The 20,981-nt window shown below is 35.7% G+C and overlaps 3 protein-coding genes across 7 annotated transcripts; 1 reads left to right on the top strand and 2 right to left on the bottom strand.

Annotated features, from left to right (window-relative positions):
* Positions 1-52: 52 nt before the first annotated feature.
* Positions 53-3,180, bottom strand: LOC6042654 (probable methylmalonate-semialdehyde dehydrogenase [acylating], mitochondrial). Its single transcript, XM_001853191.2, has 3 exons — positions 2,934-3,180; positions 1,430-1,787; positions 53-1,371 (listed from the first exon to the last, which is right to left on the bottom strand). Exons 1-3 carry the CDS (start codon positions 2,961-2,963, stop codon positions 194-196), a joined length of 1,566 nt encoding a protein of 521 aa, XP_001853240.1. The 5' UTR covers positions 2,964-3,180; the 3' UTR covers positions 53-193.
* Positions 3,181-5,904: 2,724 nt separating this feature from the next.
* On the bottom strand, positions 5,905-6,627 carry LOC119770667 (glutaredoxin-related protein 5, mitochondrial). Its single transcript, XM_038265982.1, has 2 exons — positions 6,227-6,627; positions 5,905-6,168 (listed from the first exon to the last, which is right to left on the bottom strand). The coding sequence occupies exons 1-2, from the start codon at positions 6,495-6,497 to the stop codon at positions 5,993-5,995; spliced, it is 447 nt and encodes a 148-aa protein (XP_038121910.1). The 5' UTR covers positions 6,498-6,627; the 3' UTR covers positions 5,905-5,992.
* Positions 6,628-8,703: 2,076 nt separating this feature from the next.
* LOC6042652 (REST corepressor) lies at positions 8,704-20,981 on the top strand. 5 transcript variants are annotated; one of them, XM_038262068.1, is made up of 10 exons: positions 8,704-8,760; positions 9,630-10,084; positions 10,154-10,207; positions 11,214-11,348; positions 11,419-11,633; positions 11,705-11,866; positions 15,346-15,698; positions 15,919-16,381; positions 19,582-19,863; positions 20,003-20,981. In XM_038262068.1, the coding sequence occupies exons 2-10, from the start codon at positions 9,952-9,954 to the stop codon at positions 20,240-20,242; spliced, it is 2,037 nt and encodes a 678-aa protein (XP_038117996.1). In that variant the 5' UTR covers positions 8,704-8,760; positions 9,630-9,951; the 3' UTR covers positions 20,243-20,981. The 5 variants fall into 5 exon arrangements, with proteins under 5 accessions (XP_038117996.1, XP_038117993.1, XP_038117994.1 ...); XM_038262065.1 differs by having other exon boundaries at positions 8,725-8,921; XM_038262066.1 differs by having other exon boundaries at positions 8,725-8,929.

The raw sequence follows: 20,981 nt of genomic DNA, 5'->3' as shown, positions 1-20,981 counted from the left end.
TTTTTATAATAACAACTCTTAGAATAAACAACGCGACAAGAAAACACTAATGTGACACTTAACTGATGGTATTTATTAAAAACCGAATATCAAATCATTTCAAATGCTGAATATACAAACTCTGTCTTTACTCTAATAAATGCACGCGTTTCCTGGAAGACATCATCCCTGTTTGTCCTGACCCCGTAAAGTTTTACTTCATCGTGGGCATGGCGACGGCGGCCTGGGTGTGCGAAACGTCCGTTTCCCTCCACAGCTGCGTGACGGTCTTGGTCTGGGTGTAGAACTTAATACCCTGCTTTCCGTAAAAGTGGCAATCGCCCTGGAAGCTGCCACGCGTTCCAGTGAACGAGAACATTGGCAGCGGCACTGGGATGGGCACGTTCACGCCAACCTGGCCGGCATCGATCTCGTTGACGAACTTCCTGGCGGTGGCACCGTTGGTGGTGAAGATGGCGGTTCCGTTTCCGTACGGGTTGTTGTTGACCAACTCAATGGCTTCGTCCAGCGTGTCAACGGTCAGGCACACAAGCACCGGGCCGAAAATTTCCTCGGTGTAGCACTTCATGTTCGGCTTGACGTCGGTGATGATGGTTGGGCCAACAAAGTTTCCTTTCTCGAAGTTCGAGACCTTGATGTCACGTCCATCGAGCACAATCTTGGCGCCCTCCTTGGCACCCGATTCAACCAGCTCGTTGATGCGCTGCTTGGACTGGGGCGAAATGACTGGTCCGACATCGGTTCCGGGAACGTGGCCAGCGTTGACCTTCAGTTTACGGGCACGATCAACCAGGTCGGGGATCCATTGCTTGGACTCACCCACAAATACAGCGGTAGACAAAGCCATGCAGCGTTGTCCAGCGGCGCCAAAGGCAGCACCAGCCAGCTGGTTCAAGGTGTTTTCCTTGTTGGCGTCAGCCATGATGATTCCGTGGTTCTTGGCACCCATGTTGGACTGCACACGCTTGCCGTTGCGTCCCGCACGCTCGTAGATGTACTTTCCGGCCTGATCCGAACCGACAAACGAAACAGCCTTGATGGCTGGGTTGTCACAGATAAAGTTCACGGCATCGTGCGCTCCGTGAATCACGTTCACCACACCCGGTGGGCATCCCGCTTCGTTGAGCATCTCCATCAGCATCATCGTAGCTCCAGGCACGCGTTCCGACGGCTTGATAATACTGGTGTTGCCACAGGTGATCGCAACCGGGAACATCCACAGCGGAATCATAGCCGGGAAGTTGAACGGACAAATACCAGCCGTGACTCCAAGCGGCAACGTGTACGAATACGTGTCCATGTCCTTGGCGATGTTCGGCATGGTTTCACCCATCTGCAAGCTCGTGATCGAACAGCAGTGCTCGACGACCTCTGTAAAATGAGTTAAAAATAAGCATCAAAACATTCTGATCGAGTTTTCCAAACTTACGAAGTCCACGCAGAACGTCGCCCTCGGCGTCAATCAGCGTCTTGCCCTGTTCCTTCGTGATGTTCTTGGCAATCTCGGACATGTTGTTGCGGATGATGTGCTGCAGCTTCAGCATGACCTGCTGCCGGCCCAGAATCGACGTCTGGCTCCAGGTCTTGAAGGCCTTCTTCGAGGACTCGACCGCCGCTTCCATCTCGGCGTTGGTGCACTTGGGCACGCGCGTCACCACGTCGTTGGTGGCGGGATCGTGCAGGTCGATCCACTCCGTCGTCTTAGAGTCAACGAACTTTCCGTCGATGAACATCTTCGTGGTGGGCACGGACGCCGTGCTGTAGCTGCGCTGGAGTCCATTGCGGCACTGGGTGGGAGATGAGTTGTTGGTGAATGATTTTGACTTAAATAGTTATCAAAACTTCATTTGAGGTCAAGAAATGTGTTTTTGTTCATTTTACGCATTACGCCTGGTCGTATGTTTCCATGCATTGTTATGCAATAGTGCAGATGGCGTGATAACGAAAATTCTGGGCGTTAATCAATCTAAGACATTCTCCAAAATTCCATCGATTTTTTGCCTTGGATTTCGCTGTGTTTAAAATACTTTTCATGCGTAAATTTTACACAAAAAATTAGTATTTCCCTTGGAGAGTGTAGCGAATCAAAACATTTTATGGCTACACGCTAAATTGATAGTGTTAATCTTTACTCAAACTTTAATATTATTACTCAAAATAAAGCTCAATCGATCCTCGAACTGCATCGATTAGAAATTAACACCAAAGGTCACGGAAGTGGCGCCAGGTGCCGACTTCCGTCATTGAAATTCAAATGCAACGCGCACACTTAAGCCGCTCGCTACATTTCTGGAAGGTAAATCTGCTCTACGACGCACAGTGTGGCGCGAGGGGGTTGCATAACAAACCACCGCGCACTGCTGTTATGATTGCTTTAAATTGATAGAACCAATTGGCGATGTGCTATCGTTGGACGACCCTTACAAACTTGACACTTGGGGGCACGTTGGATGCGATCGTGACACGTGTGACGATTCTTTATTTTTGAAGTATTGAACCTTTTTATTTAGAAAAATCCTGATTTCAAACTTGGAGAGACATGTGACTTTTCATTTCTTATCGGTTATGCAGAATATTTGACATAGATAAAACTGAAACGACCTCAAACTTTGCTATAGACATCATATCAAGTAGTTTGCTCAGCTTCACAATGCGCTGATAATGTTATTAAATTCCAAACTTAAGAACTACAGCCCTTCCCATAATAATCGCCCGATGTATGCTGACCTTGAACCAGGCCAAAATTTCGGCACCGTCACGCACAGACACTGTTAAATAAATTTCTAAAAATATTCTCAAGAATACACTAACACATGCTTCAAGAAGTTGGAATATGTCGCAGTTTTGCCACATTTTCCAAAAAATAAATGTTCGCATTACATAACGATAATTCGCTGATAATGCTTCAAAATGACCCCGCAATTAAGTCTTACCTGCAGTGCCAAAAGTCTGACCAGGGCCATTTTGTCCAAGGGGGAACCAAAAAACTAATCACGAAGAAGGGAAAGTTCTGTCGTCGCTGCTGCTGCTGCCACCGGGACGTTTGGAAAGGAACTGAACTGGGCGACTACGGCGACAGGCAGTCAGGCCAGACCTCCAACTTTTATTTTTTTGCTTTTTAATCAGGAACAAAACTTGTTTTTGTTGCTACACACTCGCCGCCGTATCAGTGTGGGTAGTTTTTGGTCTAAGCTTTTTCGCGGCTGCCATGCGAGAACGAATTGATAAAAATAAAATAACAACTTGAACAATATGTGGATGGGGCGTAAATTGATCACTGTTTTGAGCAAGCAAAATTTGAATGTTAATGATTCTAGCATTTTTCTTAAATATCATGAACATCGTGATAAATATTGACTATATGTCATTTTGAAAGCTTAGTCAATGTGCGCGAAAGTGTGTGTACAATGTGCGACCGGTGCGATTTCTATGTCAAAGTGTTGCGGCACATGTTGTGATTGTATGAAATAGAGACTCAAATGTTGAGTTCTTTTGGAATCGTTATGATCAATTCGAGTTTAAGATGTACTTTATTATGAGCTTGGGTTTTGAAATAAGACGATCAATGATCATAAAAAAATATAAAAATAAATATAACATCATTATAAAAAATATTACTTTATAAAACAAAATAATAAAAGGAAAATGAACCAAAAAAGAATTCCAGACCAATGTCTAGAGTATTAGAATTGCATAAAACTTCAATCAATAGATTGTTAAAAATATAACATTATTAAATTTATAAAACTATCAAATTCTAATATTCTCTGTAATTTCAGAATCAAACCATTCAATGAATTTAATATTGTGTGATACTTTTTGTATAATTTTTTAAACTGTGGTTTATTTTTTAAAAACTGTGCTCCTTTGAAATTAAGTTTGTTTCTCCCCTTCTCCTCGATCTTGACCAGAACCGAGAGACAAATGCTTTGAGTGAAATTTGTACAAGCCTTCAAAAAATACTAAATTAATAAACTATTAAATAATTAAATTTTTAGATTATTCAATTATCAAATTTTTGAATTATTATACTATTAAATTATAAATACATGTAATTATTAAATAGTTAAATTATGAAATTATTGAATTATGAAATTATGTAATTATTAGGTTATTTAATTAAAAATCATTTAATTATTAAATTAATAAATTATTAAATAATTAAATTATTAAACTAATAAATTATTGATTATTCAATTGATAAACTAATAAATTATTCATTACTTAATTATTAAACTAATAAATTATTAGTTACTAAATTATTAAACAAATAGATTATTAAATAATTAAATTATAAAATTATAAAATTATAAAATTATAAAATTATAAAATTATAAAATTATAAAATTATAAAATTATAAAATTATAAAATTATAAAATTATAAAATTATAAAATTATAAAATTATAAAATTATAAAATTATAAAATTATAAAATTATAAAATTATAAAATTATAAAATTATAAAATTATAAAATTATAAAATTATAAAATTATAAAATTATAAAATTATAAAATTATAAAATTATAAAATTATAAAATAATAAAATTATAAAATTATAAAATTATAAAATTATAAAATTATAAAATTATAAAATTATAAAATTATAAAATTATAAAATTATAAAATTATAAAATTATAAAATTATAAAATTATAAAATTATAAAATTATAAAATTATAAAATTATAAAATTATAAAATTATAAAATTATAAAATTATAAAATTATAAAATTATAAAATTATAAAATTATGAAATTATGAAATTATAAAATTATAAAATTATAAAATTATAAAATTATAAAATTATAAAATTATAAAATTATAAAATTATAAAATTATAAAATTATAAAATTATAAAATTTTAAAATGTTAAAATTATAAAATTATAAAATTATAAAGCTATAAAATTATAAAATTATAGAATTATAAAATTAAAAAATTATAAAATTACAAAAATTATAAATTATAAAATTATAAAGCTATAAAATTATAAAATTATAAAATTATAGAATTATAAAATTAAAAAATTATAAAATTTTAAAATTATAGAATTATAAAATTATCAAATTATAAAATTATAAAATTATCAAATTATAAAATTATAAAATTATAAAATGATAAAATTATAAAATTTTAAAATTATAAAATTATAAAATTATAAAATTATAAAATTATAAAATTATAAAATTATAAAATTATAAAATTATAAAATTATAAAATTATAAAATTATAAAATTATAAAATTATAAAATTATAAAATTATAAAATTATAAAATTATAAAATTATAAAATTATAAAACTATAAAATTATAAAATTATAAACTTTTAAAATTACAAAATTGTAAAATTATAAAATAATAAATCATTAAATGATAAAATTACAAAATTATAAAATTATAAAATCAAAAATTATTTAATTGGTCAATTAATAATTTATTCAATTATTAGATTAGATTAGATCAAGTTATGAATAATCGAGACATTAAATTGCAAAAAATAAATAAAATAATAAATTTATTACAGTATTAAAATAAAAATTCACCTGAATTATGAAATTATTGAATCATGAAATAATTAAAATTTATAAAATTATAATAAAATTTAACAATTACAAATCAGTTTGATGAAAAAAGTTTAAAAATAATAAAATTTTAAACTAATATTTCAAAATTATAATCTAAACATAAAATCTCTTAAATTGTTTACTGAAATTTATCCTAAAATTGTCAGCATTATTTGTAAAAAAAACATAACAAAAACTATAACAATAATTACGACGTGTAATTTCGCAATTTCATCAAATTGTGAAATTCAAAACATTTGTAGCTCATTAAAAACGATAAAAAAAAAACAACCTAAGTTAATAATTGAGGAAATTTTCTTCAATCAAAAATATGCTCTCAGTAATGTTATATCAACCTAAATATCTAATCTAAAAGCAAACATTTATTCAACAAAAAAAAAAGTACAAGTCATTGCTCGCAGTCTAAATCTACTTCTTGTCTCCTTCCGGCTCCCCGGCCAGCGCCGACTTGATGCCGACCTTTTGCAGCTCGTCAATCAACTCGCCATTCTGGTGCATCTGGAGCATGATGTCGCAACCACCGACAAACTCGCCGTTGATGAAAACCTGAGGAATCGTTGGCCAGTTGGAGTAATCCTTGATGCCTGTTCAAAAGTTCAAAAGAGATTTAAAAGTTATTATCACAGAATCTCAGTTTCTCACCCTGTCGCAGCGCATCACTGGACAGCACGTCGTGGCTGTCGTAGGTGACCGAGTGCATCCGGAGGATCTGCACGACGGCGTTGCTGAACCCGCACCGCGGTGCCTCCGGATTGCCCTTCATAAACACCACCACCTTGTTGTTTTTGACGAGTTTGTCGATCTCCTTCGGCTCGAGTGCCGCCGGCGCACAGAAGGCTCGGCTCAACGGAAGAAAGTTGCGACGGGACTGGCCGGCCAGTACGCCGGAAGCGATTCTGCCCAGGAGTGCCATTTGCCGGTGGTTAGAACTTGAGAATTTGAGTGAAAACTTCGACTTCCAGTCTGAATTATCTAACGCGATGTTTTGATTTGATAGGACTCGCGGTGTCTCTCCCTTGCGGTGTGCGATGACGTTTTGAAGAGAGAAACAAAAATGACGTTTGCCGAACTCTACACACTACACACTCAACTGAGTTTACCCCACAGTTTACTGTTCAAACACGAACACTGGAATTTTACAGAAAATCTGTGTAAAGTTTACACGCACTGTATTTAACTGAAATCGAAGTGAATTCGACTTTGGTTTTTCATTTTAATGATTCTGGAGCCACACAATAGGTCCAGTGTGAACATGTACGGCTCGGAACATGCGTAAAATCCACTGATGATTTTTTTTTCTTTAAACGCAAAAAATGTAAATTGGGTGCTTTTTTTTAGTATTTCATCATCCCGGTACGAGATTCGAACTCACGACCTCTGGATTGAAAATCCAACACGCCGTTAGTCGAAACCCATCCCCTACCGGTCAGTATTCCCAGTGAGCAGTGATCTGACTTTGCCGAGCCAGACAGGAATCGAACCCATCACCTTCCACTTACAAGGCGAAACCCGTAAACTCACGGTCACGGAAGCTCGGCAAAATTGAGGTTGGATTGCTTATTTCATTACATAAATGATCAGGCTAATTGTTATTAGCAAAGTGACAAAGTGTGTCAATTTTGAAAAATAAGGATCGCAGCAAACAATTTAGAAATAAAAAATAAATTTTAAGCCTAGAAAATGTTAGGCAAAAGTGTTTCAAAGTGCTTTATACATAATTGGATCCTAAAGTATAACGGTAAAAAAACACGATTAAAAACCATTTATGATCACTATTTTTTATTCTAATGTCAAAAAAATTTACAGGACAACATTTTTGGATTAACCGACGACGACGTCGGATTAACTGTTGTACCCTCGGAACGAGCTGTCAAGTAGGACCTTTTCTGTCAAAAAGGGTCGCGAGGCTAATTTTTTAAAATTAATTTAAAAATCAATTTTAAATCCTTTGCAGTTGTACAAAAAGTCACTATACGCTTAATCGTTCTGCCCACCATTGAATGAAACGGCTAATATCCACTTTTGGCAAAAACGAGATATTAGCACCAGGTAGTAGAGGATGTTCCAACGCATCTTCTGAAATTTGAAATTCATTAAAATAGTGTTTAGATTTGGCTGCCGATTCGAAAAACCAAACGACTAATATGCCACTTTTATGTGAAATTTCCGTGATGAAATTTGGTGACAAAAACTAAAACGCATTTTTCTCCGAATACTTTATTTGGCATAATAGCGGAATTTTCAATTCTGGAGCAACATTGAAAAGGGGTGGAACGACATTGCTCTTACGGCCTTTCGTCCCATTTAAACGCGTGTAATGAGAGGCCGTAAGAGCAACCGCCCCTTTCAAATGTTGCTCCAGAATTATGGGCAGCGTTGTGAACAATAATATCACAAATTAAAGCTAAAGTTCTGGACCCAGTTACAACTCGATTACGGTGTGCTCTTTTGTTCTATCTCGATAGGAATCCCCAGAGAGCATTCCGATATTGAGCTATGCTAGTATCAAAAATTTTCAAAAATAATCAATGAATCGTGGCGTGATTTAGGTAAATATTATATTCCTTGAAATTTTTCATCTCTGCGGTACCAAAATTTAAAAAAAAAAAGTACAAAAGGTTTTACCAATTTCAATAAAGTTTTTTGTTCCCCGAAGGGGGGTCAAAATTTATTTTTTTCGTTTCCTTTCTGAGATTGTCGAGCAACCTCTGAACTATGTACATATTCTAAATTGATTTAGGATTTGGAAAATGGCGTGAAATATCGAGGAAATACATTTGCAATAGGCAATCAACCATTCAAATTTGGCTGAAATGGGGTCATGAACTCGCATTAGATTTTAAATAACTTCAAGAGAAACGAAACTTCGGATTATCGAGTCTAGACTGTACATACATAATGAATTTTCCAAAATTTGAAATATATGTTATTAAATGTTTTTGTTTCTTCTTCTTTGCTTCTTATCTAGTTCGTAGCAGTTTTATAAAAAAAGTCCAAAATCTAGTCCAAAATGGTTTTGTACATAAAAGTTCAGCACAAGTTGAAATTTTTTAAACCAGTGTAATTTTACAAATGGTGTTCTATTTGAAAAGAATACGTCATGCTGTCAGTTTTTGTTTTGCGTGCTGTCAAAACGTCAAACAGTGTGGTGGCGTGCTGTGCTGATGCTGCTGCGGGTAAACATTCGTCCTTTGGCTTTAGCAAAATTCAGTTGCAGGCAGCGACGTTAGTGCTTGTTTTAAGACTTGATTAGGGCATGTCCTTTAGGTGAAGGGCCAGTAATTAGTGCTGATCGAATAATTTTATTCGAACTCGACTAGCTATTCCCGAATTGAATGTGAGTAGGTGCGTGAAATCCCGCAACGAAATCGCTCTCGCTCTCTGTATTTACAACTTTTGTACGGTTGCCCGAAGTTAGGGCTAGACGACACCATTTTGTACACTCCTTACGACACCCGTAGTTGCAGTGCTACCAGTGAAGGTTGTGATTAGTTTTGGGTTGAAAGAAAATCTAATATGAACATTATTTGTGAAAAACCTTTTTAGCGGAAAATTTTGTTTTGTGCACTTAGTGAAAATTTATTTTAGTTCTACCTATTTGAAATTCACACATCACATTTCCCCACATAATACATCTGGCCACACTGACAGACCAGCATTTTTACCTCCGCCTGCTGCGGGAACCTCCTTCGTTCTCAGAGCATGAATCAGTTGTCATTCAATAGTTCGTCACACACGTAACACCGCCGTTTTAGTTCAGCAAAGAACGAAATAGTTTCATTGATGAAACAATTCGCCTTGTCGTGATTATCTAGTAAAAAGATTCTTGACGTACGTGAGAATAAGATAAATCAAAAGTTTTTCAAGTTTTCTAAATATTTTTAATAGTTAGAAGAGTGAAGTTATCCAGTTTAGTTCAATGAAGTCAAACGATTTTACATGGCTTCTCTTGTGATTTTTTTTTTTTGTAACTTTATTCTGAAACTTACAATACAAATAGCTTTCTATATTTTTTCAATTTCAAATTTAAATTGTTCGATTTCAGGTAACACAATTTTCAAAATTTCCTCAAAACTCGCACTGTGGCAGCGTAAACGGCACGCCACGGTACGGTGGTCGGAAAAGTACAGCTAGGCAACAGTGCCGTAGCTGTTTGTATTGCACACTTTAGAGCCTCCCGTATATTTACCACACTCACTGCGCGCTCTGTGTGTCGAGGAGGCTGGTTGAGCGCGTTCCGTAAATAGTGCCACAGCGGAACCGGTTCCGGGTTCCCGCGAGTAGTCCCAATCTTCAACCGCACCCGGCGCAGAGCTTCCGCGTAAGCTCTCCTCACCGATCTCACGTTGGAGTCGAAAAAGGCAAAAATGGTGCTGGCCGACCGAGCAGTCGAAAACGTCCGCAACGGCCGGCGGAGTCGCGGACCGAGCCCGAACGGTCACTCGGCCACGGTGGTCATCGCCGGAGGCGTCACCGAGTCCAGCTCGGATGATGAGAATTGTAAGTTGAGGTTTTGCGATCGAAGCAGTCTGAGAAGTTTTAATCTGTTTTCCTTCCTTTTCCTCGCAGCACGAAAGAACGGAAATTCCTCCAAAGCAACCAAAGCAAAGAGCGAGTACGAAGGTAAGGAAGGGCCGCCAGCCTACTGTGAGATGTCATTATTGTGATTTCGTAACGTTATTTCTGGGGGCGCTTCTTTCTTTGAGTTTGTGATTTCGTTCTTTAATTCATTTCGATGATGATGTTCATCAAATTTCCATTTGATCGATAAAGGTTATTTTTATTTGGCAAAGTTTTCCGTCTTTACCGTTTTCTCTTTGAGTGACCTACTTTTCGAATGTTATTTTCATACGTAATCCTTTGCTTTGTTTCGGTGCGTTTGTTTTATATTTCATAAACTGTTAATTTTTTTAAAATTTGGGCTTTTAGCAATGCCTTGGACATAATCGGAATGGCTTTGAATAACGTAGTTCATGTCAGTTTAATAATTATCGAGAGGAGCTAGAAATTGAATTATTCGTTTGGTACTTTATCAAAAAATATGCATTCTAGGCACTTGAAGTTCTCATCTGTGTTTGGAAGATTTTAGCAGAAAAATATGCATTTTAGGTACTTGAAGTTACGTCCGTGTTTGGGAAACGCACGTTTTTTTCCAAAGATCAAAGCACACTGGAACCAGTGATCCCAGACGGTCCCGGTGTCATTTTTTGAGACGAAATTTTTCTGAACACGCCTTCCGTCGGATGCACGGAAAAATTGAACAAATGTTAAATATAAATATTTTAGAAAAATGCCCAAAAATCTAAGAAAATTCAAAATATTAAAATTAATTAAAAAAACTTAAAATTTTATTGTCTTGCATTTTTTGCGCTTTTTGATTTATGATTTGATATGCATTTTTTAGAGTGAGAATTTTTTTTTTCTGTTTCGTGACCTTCCTTTCACATAAACATGACGAAATCCAGTCTGCAAACCGTTAAGATTACCATCTCTATGCGAATACGAATTTCTGTTTGGTGACCTTCCTTATAATGAACAATATTTTTAAAAAATGTTTTGTTTTATTTACGAATTTAGTAAACATTTCTTCAGAGGTGCAAAGATATTATTTTTTTCTCATTTTCTGCAGAGAAAATTCGTGTCGGTCGCGACTACCAGGCCGTCTGTCCCGACATGGTTCCGGCGCCGGAACGCAAACCTGAACAGGTGAACGACCGAGCCCTGCTGGTTTGGTCGCCCACGAAGGAAATCCCGGACAGCAAGTGTGAGTCCCTTCTAGAAATGATCAAAATCACAAAAAATACATCAAACTGGTTACTCTTTCTTTGATCCAGTGGAGGAGTACATCACGGTGGCCAAAGAAAAGTACGGATACAACGGCGAACAGGCGCTGGGCATGCTGTTCTGGCACAAGCACGACCTCGAGCGGGCGGTGCTCGATCTGGCCAACTTTACGCCCTTCCCCGACGAGTGGACCGTCGAGGATAAGGTCCTGTTCGAGCAGGCATTCCAGTTCCACGGCAAGAGCTTTCACCGCATCCGACAAATGGTGGGTCTTTTGCTTGCTTGCCTCGATTTGAACCCCAGCATCTGTAACCCAACTCCCTTTTTCATTGTCAGCTTCCGGACAAATCGATCGCCAGCCTGGTCAAGTTTTACTACTCGTGGAAGAAGACGCGCAGCCGGACCAGCGTGATGGACCGGCAGGAGAAGATGAAGAAGAACGACAGCTCCGAGAACGGAAGTGACCACGGCAGCAACGAGGACTCGGACGACGACAAGGTGAGTAGTGCTGCTCCTAATCCTCAACCTCCTCCTACTCCGCCTACTTCGATCATTGTGCTCGACTAACCCACCGAAAATAAGTGGTTCCAAGTATTACGAAACTAGTGTTACGATTATTACTGTGTAAGCGTGAATGAGACAGAACAGTGTGGTGTGTTTGAGACGGAAAATTGGTCTACCGAGTCTTTTCTTTAATCACGATTGATGACACCTTATTTTATTTTGTTGAAATTTTTTGTCCGCTATCCGAAAAAATACTAAATAGCTAGGTTGTAACATTTATAAAGATGGTCAATTCTAGTATAATTAAAAAAAAGATCCTATCTGCATAGGAATCCCATGACACATACATGTTTTTGAGCAATCACTTTAGAACTGGCCATCTTATTTTATTAAACAAGTAAAAACCATTAATTAAGGGCTTCTCCACTCCTTAAAGGCAAGTAAAAATAAATGGCAATTTTCAAGAATTTAAAAATACATATTAATCCTCGACTAAAAAAATATGGACCATTTTAGTTTGTGTCTGCCTGAATTTTCACCTTCGCATATATTTTTTTTTTTTTTTTGTTAAATAAAATAAGGAATAAAAAATTTAAATTCTTAATTTCTTAAACTTTAAGAAAATGTTTTCATTTTTTTCCATTGTCCGATTCTTTAATTCTGCAGACATCTACGGTATTTGTAGGACTTAAGAATTTAAAAATGTTATTACAGTAGTTGTTCGGTAACTGGGCGTTGTTAAACTGGGCTGCTTTTTAACCGGGCGCTCGATAACTGGGCCGTAGCCCAGTTAAAAAGCAGACAAACGTCTAAAAACCAAAACAAACCGAAATCACCGAGGGGTTAACGGATGCAAATCATGGTCAACAAATAAAAAAACTTTTTTCAAACTTTTATGTAATTTCAAGTCACAATTAAAGAAATATGAAAAGTAATCATTGTAAACAAATTTGAGTATTTTTTATTTTTATATTTCATCAAATAAATATCATGCATCGGTTTCGTTCAGCCCAGTTAGCGAACAGCATTCGATGACTGGGCCACGTTCTCAGCCCAGTTACCGAACAACTACTGTATTGGAATGATTCAATTCCAAAATGCTTAAACTATTAATATTGTACAATTCCATTTTTTTTTGTTTTTGAGTAAAGTTTTTGAAATCATCTAAGCTTAACTTTTAAATGTTCTTTCGTTATTCATCTTTTATAAACTATTAAATTTGTGAAATTTATTTAAATTTTTGAATTTATTAAACTCTTACAAATCTCGGAAATTAAAAAAATCTTAAAACTATTAAAAGTCTTCAAATTTTTAAAATGTCTAACATTCTTGAAAATCTAAATTTTGTGTAAATTCAGAACAAAAAAAAATTATATTTTTTTATATTTTCAACTCATTATTAAATTCTTATTTTTTTTTAATTCACAATTTATTTTAATTCTGGAGTTTTTTTTAAAGGTCCAATAAACCAAATTTCCAGTTTTTGCCTTTAGGGTGTTTTTGAAACCGCCTTGAGTCAGGGATATTAAAAACACCCAAAAAGCAAAAAATAAAAATTTAGTTTATTGGACCTTCTCAAAAAAAAAAAAAAAAAAAAACTCCAGAACTCATAAATTTCTTGAAATCTGAAAACCATTACAATTCTTTAAAATCCAAAGTTAAAAATAATTTATAAAATTTTTAAAATTCTTTAAAAGAAAACAAAATTCCTCAAATACTGAAAAATCATAAAATTCCCAAAATTCTTCAAATTTATATATTTCTTAAAATTTAAAAAAAATATTTATTTTTTGAAAAATTCTGGAGTTTGTATTTTAAAGACCCAATAAACAAAATTTTCAATTCTTGCATTTTATGTGTTTTTGAAACCGCATTGAAATAAACACCCAAAAAAATAAAAAAAAGATTTTTAGAGGCGAATGCACGTGGAGTGTAAAACCTCTATAATAAAACAACAGCAACAGAATAAGATTTTGCTTATAGGACCTTCTAGAATTACTTAAAACTCTTAATAATCTTGATATTTAAGACATTTTTTGAACTCTCAAAAGTTTTTTTTAAATTTTATAAATTAAAAAATGTTAATAAAATTAATAAAATGATTAAAATTCTTACAAAAACATTTACATTCTAAGAATACTGAAAATTCTTATATTTGTAATATTCCTTGAACTTTGAATTTTTAGAATTTAAGATTTTTAAAAATTGTTTAAAGTATTCAAATTGTCAAAATTGAAAAAAAATAAAATTTTAAATATGTTTGAAATAAAATGAATTAATTAAACGTATAAAAACTCTCGTTATTTTAAATTCCCTAAAATTTTCAAAAATCTTCAGATTTTAGATGTTTTGAAACTCTTCAAATTCGTGAAGTTCTTATAATTCTTGCAATTACTAAAATTCTTTTTCATAAAATTCTTTTTCCAATTTTAAATGGTTTTGAAATAAAATAAAATAATTAAACGTATAAAAACTCTCGTTATTTTAAATTCCCTAAATAAAATAATTAAACGTATAAAAACTCTCGTTATTTTAAATTCCCTAAAATTTTCAAAAATCTTCAGATTTTAGATGTTTTGAAATTCTTCAAATTCCTGAAGTTCTTATAATTCTTGAAATTACTAAAATTCTGTTTCATAAAATTCTTTTCCCAATTTTAAATATTTTTGAAATAAAATAAAATAATTAAACGTATAAAAACTCTCGTTATTTTAAATTCCCTAAAATTTTCAAAAATCTTCAGATTTTAGATGTTTTGAAATTCTTCAAATTCCTGAAGTTCTTATAATTCTTGAAATTACTAAAATTATTTTTCATAAAATTCTTTTTCCAATCCCTCAATTTTCTGAAATTCAACAAAAAAAAATTAATTAAGATTTTTTAGTTTCATTGGATTTAAGTTTTATATTTCTAATTTTTATTTTTTTTTATTTTTGATTCTGAAAATTTTGGTTTTAAAATTATAAATACTCTCATAATTACAAATTCTATATTTCGAAATTCTAAGCTTAAAATGGTATAATTTTTATATTTTTTTTAAGTTTCTTTCGTCTTTGCCCCTGGCAGTGGAGAAGCCCTTAATTAGGTTGAACAGTTTCTTTTATTTTAAATGATTTAACTGAGGGAAAATCGGCTGTTACTTCCGAAAAAGGTTGTTGCAAAGTTCGCTCACTATTAAAGAGAATTCTTCAAATAAGATCAGAACTCAAAAAGGGTAGGTACAAGTTCAAATTCCGTAGTTAGCTTCGGTAGCTCGTTTTCATTTTTGTTGATATAGTAGAATTTTGCTTTTTTATTTACTTCCGGAGTTCCGCCTGAGGTTCGTGTTTCGCGTCCGCCGTCCGCAGTTTCGTCGAGTCCGATTTCCAATTGCAGCATGGCGCGCCCCCGTCTGACGCACTTTTTTCCACTTCTTTCTTCCCTTTGCATATTCTCGCCCCCACCACCACAAACACATTCACGCCCATGGTCAGCCGGCAACCGCGCTCGCTGCATCCGCTTCGTTGGCCAGCAGCACGACCCACACGGCCATCAGTGGCGGTTCGTCGGCCACGGCCCTGACCGCTACAAACGGCACCGATTCGGGCGAGCCGGGCAAACCGTCGTCGTCGGCGTCGGCGGCGGCCGCAACCGCTGAGGCTGATTTGGCTGGGGTCGATTCTGGTAAAGTGACTGGCGAGGCCGGTGGTCCGGTCACCAACGGCAATGGCGTTCCGTCGTCGGCGGCCCCGACCTCGCTCAATTGTTCCGGGTGCGGCGTGACCTGCAGCGAACTGAACGCCACTCCCCAGGGGAACCTGTGCGGCAGTTGCTACCATCACTGGAGGTAGAGGAAAATTATTTCATTTTTAATCTATCGAACAACAAAATTCAACACTTTCGTTTGAAACAAATCAAAAATGCTTTAGTTTTTGCACCGCGTTTTGCACAGTTTTGAATTTTCAAACTTTTCACTCACGCAAAAAAAAAAAAGCAAATGAAATAATTTTTCTCTCTTTGTCTCTTCTCTTTCTCTCTCCCACACACCATTTCCGGTTTTTTTTTAGACGAACGGGCGTGTTGCGTCCCACATCCGGTCCGACATTTATGAACAAACGCGCGCGCAATTCCGCCCTGCTCGGCAAATCCGGCGACAGCCACAAGCGTAGGCCCCCGCGGGGGATGTACATAAATCACGACGACATTGTCAAGCTGGCCGATTCGGCCCAGAGCGGAGGAGGCGCGGGCGCTGCGATCGGAACCGGAACCGGAACGGGCGTCGGTTTGACACCGGACACGACGAACCTCAGCGTCGATCTGCTGGCCGGGATGGATAGGGAAATTGTTTCGCTGTGGAGTCAGATTCAGCTCAACAAGCAGGCGGTCAGCAAGCTGAAGGCCACCATCGAGGACACGTCCGCGGTCATTCACCCGGCGGAGGTCCAGGTGGTGCGCTTCACGTCACGCTGGAACAATGAGGAGCTTCTGTTGGCGGTGCAGGGCGTTCGGAAGTTTGGTCGTAACTTTCAGGTAACACTTGCAGTCCTCCTCTGGTGATGATTCCCTGGTCGACGGTTCTGTTGATTTGTTGGAAAGTTGTTTCCGGAATTGTGGGACGAACCGGTTGCATGTTGTAGATTTGTATTTTGAACATTTTTTAATTTTTGTTTAGTAATTAGCCTACTTATATTTTATGCCATCCGATACGAATCTTAAAACCAATAATTAAAAATTCCATGCGGCTCATTGTGAAACTTCTGAATATTAAAATTTTAAGTAACCGTTATATTTTCAGCGATGTCACGAAAAATCTGTTAACGTCTGTTAGTCTATGAGAACACCATGCGTCTCCATACTAGAAAATAATTACTTCTCAGTATTTAGCCAATAATAGTGGAGAGGCCTGGTACTTGATTTGATAGCTGCTTCAAATGTTGATCAATATTCTCTTTTTATTTTTGCTTTAATTTTATTTTATTTATTTTCAAACGTTTTGGGCGCTAGAAATTGTTTTATATTTTCTGCAACTTATTTTTGTTTTTGATTTTATGAAAATACTAAAATTTACAGCATATTGGTACTTGAACTTAAACCTGAAGCAACATTTTGACATTTTGAAAATTTTAAAGATTATATTTTTTCAAATAATTATTATTTGATTATTTCTTTAAACTCACAAAAATTATAAAAATAACAAAACAAAATTTTATTTATACCGTTACCGTTGTAAACTAAATTTATATGGCCCAATCTTACTCCCCAGACGCAATGCCACCCCTGCTGTCACATTTTTTCGACATAACTTCTAAAAGACTGCAGTAAAAAAAGAGTGTAATCAGCTCTTCTTTAATTCTCTTTAACTAAACTTGCCTTAAACTGCTTCTCAAGGTATAGATTTTTGAACATTTACCTAACATTGTTTTATGAACACCCCTCAAATTTGTATGGAAACATGTATGGAAAATGGATGATGAAAAATTGCATCTGAAACTGTCAAAGGTTATTAGGCTTTTTTCTAGTTTGCAAACAAAGATTCCTGCAATGGAATATCACCTTAAAAGTTAGAATGGTGATGAAACAAGAACTAAACTATCAAAACTGGCACCAAGACTGTAAGTATTTTCGTCCTAGTCTCTTATTGGATGCTCACTGCAACTACTTTCGAACAAAACATTTTTATTTATTTATTTTTTTTGAAAAAAAAAAATTGTTTGAGCCTTAAAATAAGCCTCTTTCGACACATTTTAGTTGATTTTAGTTCCCAACTAAAAACATAAGATCCGGGGCTTCAAAAAAGTACATAAGTAGTCAATACTTGAGACAAGGTTGCTAGATCGTCAAACTTTTAGACTAGGATGGTGATTATTGCACTCGATCGAGAAATTAAGATCAAAATTTGTAATTGATTTTTTAAACGTTTTATTCAAACGAAAAAAAGAAAATAAATTTAAGGTGAAGCCGTTGATCATCTTCGAAGAAAATTGATGATCACTATAAAATATTCTGTATTAAATTCAATTTAACGAATTTCAGCGCCAAAAGGAATCAGCACGTGCCGGTTGTTGAGGTCTTCAAGCCACTGAAAGAATTTTCAATATATATCAAATGTGTTCAAAAATTTATATATTTTTGTGGTACAATCATTAACGTCCTAGTTGACAATCATTGATTAATGACGATTTCCATAACTTTACAAGGAATGGGATAATCGACATTTTTATAGCAACTTGTTGAAGGAATTTTGTCAAAATATTGAAAGCGACGCAAAATTTATATCTTTGAAAGAAATATCTTAACAATGATGGAAGTCTTCACGTTAAAACATAAGAAGTTTAGAAAAAAAATGAACTTAAAATATTTTTAAAAGTAAAAATTCAGCAGAACTCGGAAAGAGTCGAGGGACAAAACTTAGAAAAATATTTGCATTTAAATAAAATACCTCTCACATTTTTTTTCCACAATAATCTAACACAAACGCAGCCAGTCCGACGAAAGCATGCTGGAAAGTCTTGTGATTGGATTACGCCCTAAGTACTTTTCTTGTCAATAAATAATTGCAGTACGTACGAGAACACCCGAAAATGCATTAAACAAATTAAAGCAGCCAGCCCTACTGCGTTGCGTTTAGCGCAGAGAGGATTCTGAAAACGGATCACATTTCCTAGAATCAACAGGGGAGGAAGGGTGCGTGGACATACCGTACCAAATTCTCCGGTCGTCTTACATTTCTTCTTATTTTAATAAAAAAAAAATTACTCACCGATTTTTTTTTTTTTTTTTTTTTTGCTGAAATTCAGTTTTACTGAATTTTTATCTACTGAAATTTCAAAAATTGATTTTGGTTGTCATTAAAATACTGTTATTAATTCATTTATTCCATCAATCGTCCAAACCTAAAAAACAGGTGGTTAGCATCGAGGCATTTTTTAATAACATTTTTCTTACCTTTGTTTCTAAAGATCACAATACAAAATTAAAAAAAAAAACAACACATTTGAAAGAGGAACAAAAAGTCAGAAGTGACATTTCAATTTGACAGATATGCAGTTACTGATTTTTCAGAAATGTTTTTGTTTATTGCCGAATTTCAGCAAATGTGATGATTACTGAATCGCATTTAGTTATTTATTTTACTGAAATGGCAACCCAAAATTTGTTGTGTATAGTCATAAAAAAATGCGGGGTTCCTCGGCCGGAATAATTAGACCCGTATTTTTTTATTGTTATATTTCACATAACATATCAAAAATTGTGAAAAAGCAGGATTCCGAAAAAGATTTTTTTTTGGGTTTTCGACGCGCCGCGCGCATAAACGGCATGATGACGATAACGGTAAAAATCAACTTTTTTCACTTAAATTGTGTCGTTGGAACAAATTTCTGAGGATTGTTACCATTCGAGCATTCCCGAGCTATATTACCCTGATTAAAGCGGCCAAGCCTACTGCGTTGCATTAACCGCAGAGAGGGTTATGTGAACGGGTCACGTATCACAAAATTTACAGGGAAGGAAGGATACGTGGACATACCGTACCTACAACCACACAAATGTACAAAGCCACGTTTGTTGTCAATTCGTTAATGTTTTCAACAAGAAAGAAGTCAAACATTGAATTCCGGTTAGCAATAGGTTCCCACAATTCCACTCGAGTTCAATCCAACAAACAATAGAACAACAGGGTTTGGTTAGGACCTCGTTTTTTTTTTGTAAATCATTGGGTTGTGCTCCAGGCGATTGCCGACACGATAGGCACGAAAACGGAAGCCCAGCTGCGCACGTTCTACGTCAACTACCGGCGCAAGTACAACCTGGACAGCGTCCTGAAGGACTACGAAGAGGAGCAAAAGTTGTTGCTGCAGGAGCAGTTGAACATCACCAACAATAACAACAGCAAGGAGGACGACTCGACGACGAGTGTGAGCGAGCTGGAGAGCGCAGCGGACACTAGTTCGATCGCCGGGGACAAGCTGCTGGAGTTGGGCAAGAAGCCGGGGGAGCAAGATATTATGGAGGTAATTTTGAAGGGAGTCGTGAGTGCGTGCGTGGGAAGAATGATTGAGGAAACTGGCTTTAAAACTTACTAACACTACCAAAAAGGGGGTTAGTTTCTACGGAACCTCGCACAACTAACTGATCGTGTCGATCTTCCAGATTGATCTCGACGATGAGATGGTGAATGGGAAAAAGGCCGCCGAAACGGGAGAAGTCGGTGGAACTGCTTCGACGTCAGCCCTGCCTACGGGATCTGCGACGGGTGCAGGAAGTACTGCTGCCACTGCCGCCGCCACTGTTCCTCCCGCTGCCGATGGAACGGCCATGGAGGTGGACGATCCGGTTCCGGACGCTAGTGCGAAGGTGTCCGAAAGCAGCAGCACGATCGTCATCAAGTAACTTCTTTTCCCACATTTATTCGTCATTTCTCGTTTAATTTAGGACAGATGATGTCTTTTACTTTATTCTAACTCTATGCTTTATCAATGCACCGTTGGCCGTTCCGTCACGACCGCGAGGTGACCAATAGCAGTATAGAAACTCGTATTAATTTTAAACGTTCTCCGTAGGTTCACTCTACCGAGCATTTTGGGTAAAGATAGATTATTGTGGCAAGGCACACACACACACACAAGACTATTATATAATTAACGAAAATGCGCAAAAAAATCGTGTTGTCGTGTTTGTCCATGTAAAATTTGATCATACATACATTAAGCATATCTTATTTAATATAGACCCACGTCAACCAAATACGGGCCTGATTTCAGTCTTTCTTCGTTTATATTAATGTATAACCACTATCAAATTCAAATCATGTTTAGCTAGGAAAGTTTTTGCAAAAGTCGCCTCTAGTTGCAAAACTCAGCTTACAATGCGCCCTTAACATTGCAGGTAAAAACAGAGTGAACATAAAGAAAAAATCTTTGCAAAACTCACGTTACAAACATTAGACGCGTCGTCATTAGGGAAAGATAAATAGTATTTAAAAAACAGTGAATGCTGAAATGCAGCGAAAATCCGTTGATTGAAAGAATGATAGAGAAAGAAAAATCACCCAAACAAACACCCAGCACATCTATGATTCATAATTTAAAAAAATATAAAAACAGCCGTATTAAACAAGTCCAAACTCAAA

This window comes from Culex quinquefasciatus, chromosome 3, assembly GCF_015732765.1.
Source record: "Culex quinquefasciatus strain JHB chromosome 3, VPISU_Cqui_1.0_pri_paternal, whole genome shotgun sequence".
Classification (NCBI taxonomy): Eukaryota; Metazoa; Arthropoda; class Insecta; order Diptera; family Culicidae; genus Culex; species Culex quinquefasciatus.
The sequence above is the reverse complement of the archived record's forward strand: the minus strand, read 5'-3'. Positions and strand labels throughout refer to the sequence as shown.

What these genes read in the sequence shown, in the direction of transcription:
- LOC6042654 (XM_001853191.2), bottom strand. Translation starts at nt 2,963, where the DNA reads ATGGCCCTGGTCAGACTTTTGGCACTGCAG. An exon ending in TCAGACTTTTGGCACTGCAG is followed by an intron (nt 1,788 to 2,933) that starts GTAAGACTTAAT and finishes TCTCCCACCCAG; the next exon opens with TGCCGCAATGGACTCCAGCG. An exon ending in CGACGTTCTGCGTGGACTTC is followed by an intron (nt 1,372 to 1,429) that starts GTAAGTTTGGAA and finishes CTCATTTTACAG; the next exon opens with AGGTCGTCGAGCACTGCTGT.
- LOC119770667 (XM_038265982.1), bottom strand. Translation starts at nt 6,497, where the DNA reads ATGGCACTCCTGGGCAGAATCGCTTCCGGCGTACTGGCCGGCCAGTCC. An exon ending in CAGTGATGCGCTGCGACAGG is followed by an intron (nt 6,169 to 6,226) that starts GTGAGAAACTGA and finishes ACTTTTGAACAG; the next exon opens with GCATCAAGGATTACTCCAAC.
- LOC6042652 (XM_038262068.1), top strand. Translation starts at nt 9,952, where the DNA reads ATGGTGCTGGCCGACCGAGCAGTCGAAAACGTCCGCAACGGCCGGCGG. An exon ending in CAGCTCGGATGATGAGAATT is followed by an intron (nt 10,085 to 10,153) that starts GTAAGTTGAGGT and finishes TTTTCCTCGCAG; the next exon opens with CACGAAAGAACGGAAATTCC. An exon ending in GGAAATCCCGGACAGCAAGT is followed by an intron (nt 11,349 to 11,418) that starts GTGAGTCCCTTC and finishes TCTTTGATCCAG; the next exon opens with TGGAGGAGTACATCACGGTG.